The sequence below is a fragment of the Alligator sinensis genome, unplaced genomic scaffold (genome assembly GCF_000455745.1).
Source record: "Alligator sinensis unplaced genomic scaffold, ASM45574v1 scaffold445_2, whole genome shotgun sequence".
NCBI lineage: Eukaryota > Metazoa > Chordata > Crocodylia > Alligatoridae > Alligator > Alligator sinensis.
The window spans coordinates 2,045,908-2,060,792 of NW_005842081.1; the positions used below are offsets into that span (position 1 = coordinate 2,045,908).

General features: G+C 42.9%; 1 protein-coding gene across 4 annotated transcripts in view; it reads right to left on the bottom strand.

Moving 5' to 3' along the window:
* Positions 1-1,078: 1,078 nt before the first annotated feature.
* Positions 1,079-14,885, bottom strand: part of NELFA (negative elongation factor complex member A) — a 47,835-nt gene continuing 34,028 nt past the window's right edge. For 2 of the 4 annotated variants that reach the window (XM_025204448.1, XM_025204451.1), the window contains exons 9-12: positions 8,523-8,779; positions 6,909-7,008; positions 4,769-5,416; positions 1,079-2,067 (exon numbers count right to left, since the gene is read on the bottom strand). In XM_025204448.1, the coding sequence (XP_025060233.1) occupies positions 5,232-5,416; positions 6,909-7,008; positions 8,523-8,779 (542 nt within the window). In that variant the 3' untranslated portion in view covers positions 1,079-2,067; positions 4,769-5,231. The remainder of the gene's footprint in view (positions 2,068-4,768; positions 5,417-6,908; positions 7,009-8,522; positions 8,780-14,885) is intronic. The other 2 variants (XM_025204450.1, XM_025204449.1) reach the window with 2 other exon arrangements.

The window sequence follows — 14,885 nt, forward strand, 5'->3', positions numbered from 1 at the left end:
ACCTTAGCGTCCTTCTTGATTACTTGAAGGACAAGGGCAATGATGACCAGTTCTTTTCTGGTCTAAGATTTTCTTCAGCTGCTTTCCACTGAACTAGATAAAAATGTGGGGTGGTTACATACTTAAATTTCATTTTTGAAAGACTAGAAGGCTTTTTTACAGTGGTTCTGCTGCTGGAGGAAATCTCTCTCAGAACCAACTGTAATCACAGCATTTTTGAGGGCCCCACACATGCACACACCCCTTGTTCTCTTTTACACACAAGAAACTACACTGTTACCACGCAAAATGGAGAAACAAATAAGCAGCATAGTGGTAGTTGGACCACAGGCTCAGTGAGCATTTCTACACATGCTTTGGGAGGTGCAGGGGGGGTGCTTTAGTGAGCGTTTTTAATTAAAAGTGTCCAAGCATCACATGTATTAGCGTCCCCTGCACTGAAAAATGGCAGTGGGGCACTTTGAACTAAAGCTCATCGAGCAAGCTTTAGTTCAAAGCGCCCCGCCGCTATTTCTTGGTGTGGGGACGCTGATACACATGAGGCCAGAGTCTGCTGGAGTGCATTTATTTCCGTACTCCAGTAGACTTGATTGATCCATCTGCTCCGACACGCTGGATTTCCAGCATGTCGCAGCAGGTTCCCCGCATGTGTACAGGAACCGAGCGATCCTGTATTTGGATGGCTAATTTTATCTGTTGAAGTCCAGCTCAAGACAAATCTCTCCAGCATTTAAAACCTAAACACTTTAATTGAAAAACTTTTTTATACTTGATTGTAAGACTTCAGAATAGATATTACTGTGCAATTCGTCATGCAAATGATAAATACTTCACTGCTATGAAAACTAGCAAAAGTCAGAGCTCAAGCACCATTCTAAAACAAGATTATAAGCACTATAAACAATCCACTACTGAGTATATTTTGAAGCTGGGCTATAAATGCACATATTCTGATACAACCAAGTTATCACTTTACACTGCTAGATTAATCATTGGCACAATATGTGACACTGGGGATTGTAAAAAACAGGCCTTGGAGTTTCTTTAGAAAATCTAAACTTTTATTATACATATTGTATTACACTGAAAATACGTACCCGGAGACAGAAGATCTTGAATTTACAACTGTACAAAAACAATTAATAGAAAACATATGGGCTATGCTATAGATGTAACATTTTACAAATGACATTTCTTGTTAAAGGCACCAGATTCCCAGTGGGCTCTGGCTTAACATTTTTTTCAGTCTTTTTTTTTCCAGTCCGATCTTGCTATGAAAATGCAATCCAACCTCAAGCTACACAATGTCAAAGTATCAAGTTTGTCGGCTAGGTCAGCCAGTGGTTTAACGCATTTGGACATGCTTCAGTGGGAGAAATTAGCAATTTCTCATGGGGTATTTTTTAGTAGTAACTACTCAAAAGCTGATTTTCCCCAGTCATGTCTAGCATCTTATTTAATGGTAAAGCTACAAATAAAAATCAAGTTAACCCTTAGCGCACTAGCCTTATGCTACCATGCTAGTCACCCTAACAAAGCCAGTCTTGGATGACTGCATGGGGATTATCAGAGTCTATGATCATAGGGAAAAAATGTTTTTGGCTAAGGGGGAGGTGGGACTATAACCACAACACTCCTGACCAGGGAGCCCGACAAGGCCTCATCCACTCAATTCCATCCTCTCACCACTGCTGGTCCCACCTCCTTGCAAGGAAAGAGGCTTACCTGGAGCCCAGAGACTCGGTGCTCTCATGTGGGTGGGACCAGCAACTAGAAAGTAACCTGCAAGGCAGCAAGTTTTTCTTCCTTATGGAAAAGCAAGAGATGGAAGGTGTGGGCTGGGAAGGACTGGGGTGGGGAGTCTCACTCTTCTGTACTTCACAATTCCCAGATAAAGCCAATTCTTCAGGTTACTCCCAGATTTGTGAGCTTACTGGCTCCTCCATAGCAAAGCTGGGAAGGGCTTTCACAACTTTTTCCTCGGGTTTCCTTTTGCTCTCTGCAAGATGGAATTTGCTGGGCTGCTCTTTCCCCCCATGCGCACAGTCTGGGCTGTTTGCTACAATGCTGTTCTTGTGCAAAGGAAGAAGAAAAGGAGGCAACAGAGAAAAAAGGTTAGCTCTGAACCATCTGCGTGCCTTCTACACCGTGTTACCAGGCCATCGGCGCATCATTCTGGAGTTAACTATTTTCATTTAACTTTGCAATGCACCTTTGAATCTCACGTACAGAATCCAGCAAGCATCTTAAATGACTGAATACTTTAGACAAAAAAAATATCAAGCTCAAGGGGTCAAGTTTGTTTTGTATCCTACTACCTATTAAAGCCCTAAATAACATACTGGAATTCAAGTGTTTGCTTTGCCCTCTCCTGAACTGCCTGGCACTATCCCTACTCTTACTTAACTGCTGGCTCAGTACCTTTGATTTATGAGCCATGGGTTTACCTATAGTTAGGTTTTTTACCAGTGTAATTATCCTAAAGCATTTAAATGGAAACGCTTTCCTCAGAAAGTTAATTTAAAATACATCACAATACACAGAGCAAGTTGAAACATTTTGGTGCTTAGGGCCAGACTCGGCCAAGAGGAGTCTGCTTTTGCCTTTTTTTTTTTAAAAGCAAATTGTTGTCGGAGCGTTCTCGTCTTGGTGCTAGCAATAGCAGTCCAGGTGAAGTTAAACTGCAGTCAAAAAGAAATTTTATATTGCAGAGGACTAGTTTGTGAGACTGAAGTGTGTCCATCCACACTGCGAAGGGGCAACCAGCGGACACTTTCATCGTTCTATTATTTTAGCCTCTGATTCCAAAAGCACTTCAAGAGGAGGGAGGGGAGCACCTCCGTGCTGACAGCCAAGATTGGGGGGAGGCATCTGTCCATTTGCTATTGCCTGAGCCCTCCCACTCATTTCATGGAAACCAAGGAGCTATCTGATAGCACACTACTGAATGCTGCCACACTGGACTGAATTTTGAACCAACTACTCAGGATGAGGACAGTTCGCATCCCACAAGTTGTGCAGTCCCCTAAAAATCCTGTACCTTAACTCCAAAACCTACTTATCAAAGCAGCAGCAGCGAAGACTGAAAGGTCTGACTGGCTTATTTTATAGAAAACTTATTACAAAAATTATGCATTAAAATCTGACAGCAAATGCAAAAGGGAATATCAGTTCTTCCTTACAGCATTTTTAAAAGATGAACGCTTTGTTCATATTCTGACGTTAGCCCTTCATGTGTAATGGCATTAAGTCAAAGAAGTTAGAGCTACCGTGCAACTGCATCCTATAGAGAACTCAGTCTAGTAACTAAAACCCACTACACTCATTGTAGCTTCCTTCTATTATCTGTTGACTGACTTGTAACAATTTGGGAAAAAAGCAGCAATCTACATCTCTGCTGAAATGGGGCAATTAGGTAGGGCTGCACTGCACAGTTCTTGCGCAGATATAAGTACCGACTCCTTAATGGCAACAAGCTCTGTACCGTTCTCACCAGAACTCAGCTTCCCTGTCAGAACATGAAGTGAGACGTTCTGAAAAATCTGCTCAAACAAAATTAAGAACACAAAAATTTTGGTCACGTATGTTGTAAATAAAAGCACACATTTTAAACACCCTCCCCTTCGTTTGGGAATTTGAAAATAAAAACGTCCACTATAAAAAAAAAAAAAGCCTGAAATGGCTAAAAGCCTTGTTAGCATACAGAGCTATCACTTTGGGGATGCTGTTTGCTTTCCTTTTAGGAAAAGGTTGTGTGGTGTTGTCTTAAAAGTCAGATTAATGTTTTACTTTAATGCCAGCCTGGAGATAGCACAGGCCCCTCCTGCTCAGCCCCACACAGATGCTTCACGATTTACCTTTGCACTTCTTCCTCCTCAGTGTCACACTCTTAAGTGCAACCCCAAATGTGCACTGGAAGGAACTGAACTTATTGCAAGTCTCCAGTAAGGGCTAAACCCTGAAGTTCTTTCTATACAAATAAAATTGAACTGTTTGTGTAACAGCAGAGCTATAACCTCTGTGGGTGGACATGCTTGTATCAGTGTAACTACACTTATACTGAAATTATGTATTCCTGTACAGGAAGGCAATAGAGCTATAGCAGTAAAAGGTATCTTTATGAGAGTGTAACTGGCCACCCAAGGAGCGGTAGTTTATAACTGTATTGGTGGAAAACAAAAACCACTTAACACAGTTATATTGGTATAAAAAGCATGTTTAAATGAGGACTTGGGTCATCAAGTGCCCAGCGACTGCTCAGTCACATGTGTGCTAAAAAGAAACGAGAGTCTTCTCAGCCTTCTACATTCACGTTTGCTCGCTTTGCTGCTGGAAGGATCAGTTTTTTTAAATCTGTAGTAACCCTCAACTGGTCCCTAGGGGCACTCTCCAGGACTGGGATGCTGTCTGAAGGGCCTGCTGTACAAAAGCCATATGTTAAACTTCTGTTTGAGCTTCACCTGGCAGCAGAGACCAAACACTCCCAGGCAGACCACAAGTTGGGGGGGTTTTTTTGGCAATCTTAAATTTGACATGAAAGGAAATGGTCATTTTTCCTTAACAGAAGGTGATATTCAATTTTTCTTGATCTCTGCTGATTTATGACAAACATGGATTAACTCATGCTGCGCATTAACATTGACAATATAGCAAGGTTAACAACAAAAACCTCTCTCAAACCCACTCTATGACCCTGGCAAAAAAATAAGCCAAACATAGTAAGAGCCATTGGACATTGAACATCTGCTGCTGCAACAGTTAGACTTACTGTAACTGAGTTATAGGAATAACTGAAGACAACTGCAGTTTTAACTATCCATTTTTTAAATGGAACCCACGTAAATATTTCTGCAGTAAAATCTGTGCCCTTGTGTAAAGGTAAACTGCAAGTAGATTCTGCAGTAGTTCTTTCCCCAGGTGCCTGGAAGTAAACTGCTCCCAATCTGAAAAAACAAGCATTCAGCTGTGATCTCTTTCCAGCATCTTGAGTCAGAATAAAATGTTAACTTCCCCCACCTCTTTAAAATAACTAAAAAAAAAAAATTAAAAAAAAATCTGTCAGTCTGACACCATCTTCGCGCTGCATTCACCTGAGCCCAGTTAGTTTGAAGAGCCACAACTTCTGTTCTGGAAGGTAAGAAGCCTACACACGAATGCCATTTTATACAGCTGACACTAGGTGAGCTGATCCTAAGCTCGATTTGGTCCGCAGTTTGTTGTTGCTGAATTCCTTAGGAGACGTTAGTTATAGGTTTGTACTTCTTTAGTCTGGTCCACTGGCCAGTAGCATAGTTCATCTCAAAGACCGTATCGACTAACATGGTGGTGCTACCAGTGCCATCTGCCTTTGGTAACACTTCTGTGTGCTCGCTGAGTTTGATTTGAATGATGTCACCTTGCTCTTGGCAAGGATTCTCTGTGGAAACAAGAATTAAAAACATTCAAAAAAATCAAACTGAAAGTTAAACACATCTCAATACTGTCTATGAAACAAATTAAAGGGTAAAAAAGAGCTCTGGATTTGCCATATCAGCAGAAACAAAATGACTGCTACAGTATCACTAGCACCTTGAATCAAGCTGGGACCTACATGCTTACAAAACTCAGGGATTAAGTTTATGAAACATAACAATGGAAACCAAGCCCAAGAGACCACACTCCGGGCTTAGCAAGATAGCTGGAGGAAGGTCTTGGAAGCGTACTAAAAGAAACCTCTCCCTGTCAGTTCAGCATTATGAAAATAAATTAAAAAAAACAAAACAAAACACACACAAAAAAGCCAACCTCTGAATCAGTTTTATCAGACCATACACAGAGCTTAGTACAAGTCTAAGCAGGCTTCAGCAGTTTGGGAATACGCTTCCTTCAAATCCTCTCAAAGCTAAACGACAGTTTCTACCCACTGGGGTAGTATGGATAGTGAGACTAAAGAATATGACCACATACTACACTGTCCATTTCCTGACCTTTCAAAGAATGCAGGTGATCACAGGAGAATATCTACTTAAAATGCATATGATTCTACATTACAAAAAATGGTCTAGGAAGCTCAGTTTGGAGGTAGTGTAGGATTCTCTTGTTCCTTGAAGCTCAGGAAATACCTTGGGTAAAAAAAACACATCTTCTCATCTGTGCCAATCAAGATATACAAGAGACTCCTGCAAATTTATAGTAGTTCATACCCATGTCACCTCAAGGCTGGACCGCTGTGATGCATTCTACTTGTAAGGGCTTAGATTCTACGGTGACAAGATCTGTTAAGTATTAAAATCAAAGCCAGAGATGTTGGAGTGAGTTCAGGGACCATTACATCCAAATCGTTGTGTAAAACTTTGATCTATAAACGCCTGATATAACTTGAGATCTGACATTCCAAGATGGCTCATCTCCTAGCGATTCACAGGATCCGAGACAAGAGTGCCTGTTTAACATACTGAAGAACGGGGGCGAGCAGGCTCTGTACTGTGGGACTGCTCAGACAGAAGAGCTGAATTCACTGGTTTCTGGACTCAATGCAAGGCTTACAAGTATTTTTTACTTGGCAACAGCCTGGACCAGTTTGTCCATGTGGGTCTGTTCTTCCACATTTACTTTTTGGATATTTATTTATTCAAACGTGTTTGTCCTAAGGGGCATATTTTGTAACTGCCAAAAATAAAAAAAGTTAGGGCAGCAAGGCAGTCTGATGAGACAGCTGTCCCATAAGGATTACTTCCGCTACCACCGTAGGGACAGTATTGACAAAGAACGCAGCAAGGCAGCTCCAGCCCCTTACAAAAGACTCTCTTCAGACTCTTCCAAATTGTTATACTTAAACCACACAATAAGATGCTGCCCCGTTGTCACTAATGCAGCATTAGTCACATCTCTACACCTCAAAATAAAGCCATGTTAGTCTTAATACATGCCTCTGGATCCTGCCATGAATCCAAGTATGAGCGCCTTTTCTGGCCTTGTAACTTTATTTGCAGTCTTGAACATTTCCTGTGCAGCATACATCTGCTCCCTCTGCAACACATTAAAACAAAGTGTGTATTTCAGTAGAGAAAGCAATATTGAATAGAATAGTACTGTATATACTTTTTAAAAGCCAAAGATGACAAACAATCTTTGTTCATACCGCACCAGGCACATGACAGCACATGTTAAGACTGCCATAGGATTCACATCAGTCCCACTTTTAAAGCGTCTCTTTTTAGTAGAGAAGTATTCTACTGTTTGTGCTTGGCCTTGCCCAGAAGGTGAATTTTTGAGAGTCCAAACAAAAGTTCTTTCAAAAACACCCTCTTCCCATTTTCCCTACTGTCAAAAGGAGGGGAGGGAAGGAAGGAGTTCAAAATGAACTCGTATACAAGAAGCAGTTAAAGAAGAGTCCCCATCATCAATGACCGCTGTATGGGCTTGAGAAGAGGCAGCAACAAGAAGGTGGTTTCAATCATTTTCAAACTGTACTAAGGCAGTCTCTGAAGCCTCTGCCAATACTTGAGCAGATACTAAATCAGTTCTACCTTTTCTGCAACAGCACAATATGAATCTTACAAACCTTTGGTACATTTTTGAGAACAAAAGTGAATGCAACAAACTAAAAAGACAGAAAAGACAGACTTGGCTCCTCCTTAAAATCCAATTCTGGAAACAGAAGCTGTTTGCAGATACAAAGGGAAAAGGCACTTTAAGCTGTGTGCTCCTGGGCCAAGCCCAGCACATGCCCAAAAAAGGCACTGTGTTAGTTGCACCTGACTTCCCAAGTCTGCACAGGTCAGGCACTTTAGTGGGAGTTTTTTGGCAGTTTTACCTATTGAATCCGCTTTGGATAAAAGCACAAACAAGCCCCGCTGAAGTACCCGATCTATACAGATGATGCAGAGCTGGGTCAAAGTAATGTGCTGCTGCTTCCCCTAAAGCATGCTCCACCATCTGTCAGCACCTAGAGATGCTTAGCATAACAGTGCTTCACTTCACATGCTTAACCTTCAAGCATATGCATGTGTGTAGACAGGAACACATGCAGCTCTTTCATCAGGAGCAGAAGAGCTGCAGCCAGGAGATTGGAGGGTGCATGGAGTTTTACAACATCAAAAAAATTCAAGGCTTGACTTTATGTCACCTTTTTCGTCTTTGTCATTTTACATTATAACTCCTCTCTGAACTGGAAACGTACCATTCCCACTCCATTTATTTCAACTTGTAATCCTAGCAGCCACAGTGGGGCCTTTTCATCATTAGAAACAAAAGTAATTCAGTTTTAAACAGTGTAAGGAAATAAGGTAACAAAAAAAAAATCTAAGGTTGAACAGGTAAAACCCAGAGATGCAGGAGAGTGTTCAATAGCAATGTTAACTAGACTGCAATGCGTTTCCATTATCCCTAGGTAACGTCTGAAGCCTCACCTATGCCCCAGTGCCAAAAAACAAGTAATGGCTAGTGAACAAAACAAAAATTAGCATACCCTCAAGGCTAATGGTAAAGAGCTTTCAGGAGGTACAGGAAAAGCAATCATCAAGGAATACATTGATACGTACCGTGAGTGAGAGACTTTTCTTGGGTGGTGGCTGCTGCTGAGTTTGGGGGGTCACTTGTGGTGCTTGTGCAGCAGGGGAAATAGCTGGAGGCGTTGTAGGTGTTAGGGGTGAGGTAGGTGTAGTTGCAGGTGGGTTAGAGTTACTATTGTACATAGGGGTTCTCTGTTTGAACTGAGCAGGAAGAGTAGTAGTGCTTGGAGTTGTAGGCTCTTCTGGCTGCCTGTTAGTCTGCAAGACCTCCCGAGTAGAGCCAGCTGCTGAAACAAAAGCAGAACAGTTAAAAAGGATTCACCCATAACTGGACATGGCTTTTGTACCTGTAGACAAGCACATCCAGATAGTTACATTTTAGTAATATGATTCAATAAGCCATTTATTTCTATTTATAGATTAAGATGGAAAAAAAAAACAACCAACAAAGTTCTCTTTTCCTTCCCACTACATTACTTTTTAGCAATAACTGGACAGACTTGAGCAACTTCTAGTGGTTGTATTATATAATTAGAATTTGTATTTAATGGAATCTGCATTACGCACTTAGATTTCATACTGCCATCATTATAAATGTACTCTAGTGGGAGTATACTTATTGTTGGAAGACCAATTATACAGTAGCTGAGACTACAGAAATGTTTCATTTCCGGAAATGAAAAAATAGAAGCAACTTACAAAGGGAAGTGGAAATTGAGGCCAGGTACATAAAAGTTACACTATTGCGCGACAGGCATGCAGAGAGTGCTCTACAGTTGTAACCAAATAGGCGGTCAGGGCACAGAGTGCTGTAAAAATGGCAGATCCCACTCTAAGATAACTCTGGATGGATGTGGTATCAGGCTTTAGCACTTTAAGCGAAAGCACCATACTGAACATCCATAACAGATCCCATCGTGATGCATATTACATTGCATTCCACCAGCAACCCATGGGGCTTTGCAGCACCGCTGCTCAACCCCCCTTGCAGGGCACTGGTCTAGCCTCAGCCAGAGCTAAACTCCTCTGCCCGAGCACCGGGCTGGCCCTGGCCCTGGGCTGTCACTGACAAGAGTCAGCAAGGCCTCTGTCCCCAGGCCTGCCTGCATCCTCCCTCTGGGTGGTATATATCCACCTGCATGAAGAAAACTGCTTAGGGCTGAATCTCTTACTGCATATTGTCATGGGTGCAGATGAGCAAATGCTGAATGTGCGTCTGCTGCTATTTTGCCTCTGCTCACACAGTTAACCTGCCTTAAGAACCAATTCATCTCCAGTAATTTCTGGGGGAAGATAAGTTCCCTTAAGGCATCACTACTTTCCACCTTCGCTGGGGAAACTGAATGCATGTGCAAAATATAGGACTGTAGGCACGTCTATATGAGACAATGCACAGTAGCCTAATAACACTGCACAGTAGCACATCGCAGCATGGATAGCGCTAATACATACTATGCAGTAGCGTCACTAAAGAGGTGTTTGCCAACACTACTGTGCAGTAACTACAGTTACTGAGCATTTAATTAGTATTTCATTAAGTACTAAATTAAATGTACAGTAACTACCATGAATTAATGAATGTGTAGACATGCCCTGTGAAAAGCACTTACACTTCCTGTGTTTAATACAGGATGCAGGACCAGAAACCCAAAAGTCCCGCTCTCAGACACTATAAGTCCCAGAAACCTTGGATGCATTCGACAGCCCATAAAGCAGCACAGCGCATTTCTTTGTTTTCATGTCTTAAAGCCAAAGTCTAATAGTCCTGGTCACTTAAGTAATAGTTTGGAACCAGGTGCATGCGACAAAAAGCTGGTTCAGACAGTCTGTTAAGAGTTTGAGGTATGCTGCTGGGAGTCCCATAGATACCTACATAGGACAACTAGCTTTGTGTCAAGCTCCGACATTGTTTGTTTTATTAGCTACCGTTGTTCAGTTGTCGCTTTTCCTAGCTATATGAATAACATCCAGTGGCCTGGATAGCCTTAACGTAGTGTTTCTTTCTTAGACCCACTCAGCAACCATAAAACCCCGCTCTGGGACAGTGTCTGTGATGGTCCCCTTAGGAAACACTTCAAATTCCTCATTGGGAGGAAAGGAAATACTTTCCCCACCTTCCCAATCTACTGCCTGTAAAAGCAGCAGTGATTCAATTTTCCCTTCTGAACCCAGTAGATTCCTTAAAATCTGTACAGAATTTTGGAAGCCACCAGACAAACAGAGTCACTTTTCTGAAGCCCTAGTGAGTGGAGGCAGTCAGGTTGTCCCATTTGCCAACTCATGCCCCAGTACTGATGGCTTAGATCGCCAGGTACTTGGTATTGTGTCAATATTCCATCAGTTCTTTTTTGATTTCTTAATTAGCTGGCACTCTAACATTACCAGCCAATCAGAGGCATTGCACTGTGCGTTTGCAGGACAGGCAGTGGAGCCATGATTCCCAGCCCACAATACACCGTTTACCAAGAAATTGTTTGAAGGTTTTAAAAAGGCACCAAATGTTTGCACTCAGGGCAATAAGCCTCCCACTGCGGTGTTTTCTTAACTGGTCTAATGGATAGTTGGGGGGGGGGGGAGACAGCATATTTAAGGGTGAATGAAGCCAACTAAGGCTTATCAGGTGAAGTTACTGAGCTGTATACACCTGTAAAGAAAGAAAGAAAGAAAGAAAGAAAGAAAGAGAGAGAAAGAGAGAGAGAGAGAGAGAGAGAGAGAGAGAGAGAAAGAGAGAGAGAGAGAGAGAGAGAGAGAGAGAGAGCGCAAAATCTAGCCTGAAGTGTTTTAATAGTGCTATACTTTCTTCATCTGAAGGCTTCTGTGGGAGAAAGGGGGCAGGGAACGGGTGGGACAGAGGAAAAAAAATTGAACTGTATTTCTTGTTTTCAGGACCTAAAATCCATAATATCTACTCTCTCCATCTTGCATTTTCCAAAGTGATTTCAGGTGCATCTGATGCAGTAAGCGGCTGCTTACACTCAGAAGTATTCTGCAATGTCCTGAAGCAAACAAACAGTGTCTTGTTCAAACCAAGTTTGTGTTTGCCCGAGACTGAAGTTCTCTCAACCTCGAAGCCAAAGACTCTGGACTTACCTAGTTTATAATAAAAAAAACTCCCCAAAAAACCAAATCACTTTCATGTAAAGAAGAAATAAAGCCTTAAATATGAAATTTCAATTTAGATTCATAGATTGTAAGGCAGGAAGGGACCTCGGAAGATTGTCGGGTCCAGCCCCCTGCACCAAGCAGGAAATAACTGGGGTCAGGTGACCCCAGCGAGGTGACTGTCCAATCTCCTCTTGAAGTTTCATCTCCAGGGGAGGTGATTGTACCACCTATGGAGGGAGCTGATTCCACAGTCTGGACACCTCGCTGAGAAGTTTTTCCTAATGTTGAGCCTGAATTGGTCGTCCAGGAGTTTGTGGCCATTACTTCTGGTTTTCCCCAAAGGTGCCCTGGTGAACAGTTGCTCTCCGAGCCCTTGATGCACTGCCCTAGTGTAGTGGTAAGCTGGTACCAGGTCCCCTCTCAGCCTTCTTTTCCTCAGGCTGAAGAGTCCCAGGTCCCTCAGCCGTTCCTCGTATGGCTTGCCGTGTAAGGCTCTGATCATATGGGTGGCTCTTTGGACTCTCTCAAGCTTGTCCACATCCTTGTTAAAGTGCGGTGCCCAGAACTGGATGCAGTACTCCAGTTGCGGTCTCACCAATGCTGAATAGAGCGGAAGAATCAAGACATGTATGCCAGAGTATTATTTGCCCTACTGGCTACAGCATCGCACTGCTGGCTCATAGTCATACTGTTACCCCTAGGTCCCTTTCATGGTGCTAGTCAGCTTGGTGCTGCCAACCCTGTAAATGTGTTGGGGGTGCTCGTTCTGAGGTGGAGCACTTTACATTTCTCAACGTTGAACTTCATCAGGTTCTGATCCGCCCAACTTGCCAGCCTGTCTAGATCTGTTTGTATCTACAGCCCATCTTCAAGCATGACCACGCTCCCCATAACTTGGTGTCATCTGCAAACTTAGCCAATAAGCTCTTCACCCCCACATCCAAATCGTTAATAAAGATGTTGAAAAGTACTGGACCAAGCACAGACTCCTGCGGGACATCGCTGCCCACTTCTCATCAGGATGACACAGATCTGTTCATTTCAACTCTCTAGGTCCTATCCTGCAGCCAGTTTCTCACCCACCTGACTGTCTCAGAGTTAAGCCCACAATCCTCCAATTTTCTCACAAGGACATCATGGGATACTAGATCAAAGGCCTTTTGGACAACACATACAATGACAACCTGCTCTCGTGTCCAGGTGGCAAGTTACCCAGTCATAGAAGGAGATGAGGTTGGTAAGACAAGACCTGCCCGCAACTAAGCCATGCTTCAGAATCTTACCTTCTGCAAGCTTACTGCAGATAGACTCCTTGATGAATTTTCTAGGATTTTCCCTAGGATGGAAGTTAGGCTGATTGGCCTATAGCTACCCAGGCCCTCCCTCCTGCCCTTCCTGTGGATAGGCACAACACTGGCCCTCTCCCAGTCCTCAGGGACTTCTCCAGAGTGCCACGAGTTGTGGAAGAGTTTTACCAGGGGGACCGCAATGAATTTGGCCAGCTCCTTCAGCACTCTTGGATGAAGATCATCTGGTCCCGCTGACTTGTATATGTCTAATTTTTTTTTAAGTGGTCATACACTAATTCTATGGCAATAGTAGGAAGACGATTATTCCTACCGTGATCACCCTGTACTCTACCTGGTGTTGTTTTCCCCTTGGTCCGGTGAAAGACAGAGGCAAAGTAGTCATTCAGGAGTTCAGCTTTCTCCTGGGTGCTGGTAACCAGCTCTCCTGAAATGATGAGCAATGGCCCCACAGTCCCATTTGTTTTCCTCCTGTACCCTATGGCCCTAAAGAAGGATTTCTTGTTGTCCTTGATTCCTGTTGCTAATCCAAGTTCAGTCACCTTTTTAGCCTTTCTTATCTGTTCCCTGCAAACGCGGACCACCGTGGAACAGTCCTGCTTGGAGCACGCCCCAAGCTTCCATTGTTTATAAGCCTTTTTTTTCCCCTTTCTTAAGAGGACCGTGATTTCCCTGTTTAACCAAGAGGGCTTCCCAGCCCTTCTGTTACCTTTTCTCTACATAGGACTGGACTTCCTTTGTGCTTCAAGGATCATGTCCTTAAGGAACAAGCATTCTTTGTACACACCTTTTGCCTTTGGTCCCTGGTCCACTTAGCACTTCCCCTACTAGTGACCTAACTTGTTGAAGTTTGCATTTTTGAAGTTCAAGACTTCAATCCTGCTATCAGATTTGTCTGCCTTACGTCAGACAGTGAACATGATAGTTTTATCTGGGTTGCTATTGCCCAGCCTTCCCTCTATATTTAAGTCAGTCACCAGGTTGTCTCCTCTGGCCAGGACCAAGTCTAAGAGAGCCCATGCACTGCATGGTTGGCCCATGCACCGCCCGAGTCAGGAAGAGCCCCTCGACACAGGTCAGGAAGGATTGCAACCGATCCAACTTGGCTGAGTGTTCCTCCCAGGGGATGTCTGGGCAATTAAAATTGCCCACGATGATCATGTCATGTGCATGTGCAGCCTCAGTTAATTCTTGGGTGAACTCCAAATTGAGCTCTTCCTGGGGTTTGGTGGTCTGTGGTATAACACCTACAATTAGGTCTCTTTTGCCACGCCCCCCCGCAATTTAACCCACAGGGTTTCAAGCTGTTCATTTTGCAGCCAATGTGTGGGGGAGTATTTGCATTAGGGTCTTAGACCTGAACCTGGCATATGGTTTTGGTTCCAGCACTAGAATAGTTCTGCTTATGTCTCTTCTTGAAAGGTTAACAGCTCTGTAATCTTCCTCCTTTTAAAGTGTCATGCTTTTCCATACCTCATCTTCCACCACGAGTCATCCCAACTTTCTACCTTGTTCAGGTTTATAAACTACATCTAGATTATTTATTTCTTTAATATTAAAATAAATTTGTAATAACAGAAAACAACCACTTGTCACAAGTGAGGAAGTACCTGGCAACACACTGTCATCTGTATAAATACTGAAATCTCTTTAAAACAAGGACTTTGTACAGTGCCAGTAAAAGTTGGGGAAAGAAAAAGTAAAAAAAATGAAATTAATAAAATTTGGCAAGTACTATTTGGGGTTCAAATTCACAATATGTCACTATCAGAATCCATTACACTGAAGTCCCCATGTTTTAAGGGTGTAAAGTAAAAGGTGGCAGAGTTTGTCCCTAAATATTTTTCCCCCTTTCCCACCCCCAAAGGCTCCTGCCATGTACTTCACTCTCATGCAGATTGACTCCCTTCTTCTTCCTCACTGATTAGCTAGCTAGTATGTAATCAAAGGTAGTTCAGTGTGTGAAGGGATGGCACTGAAC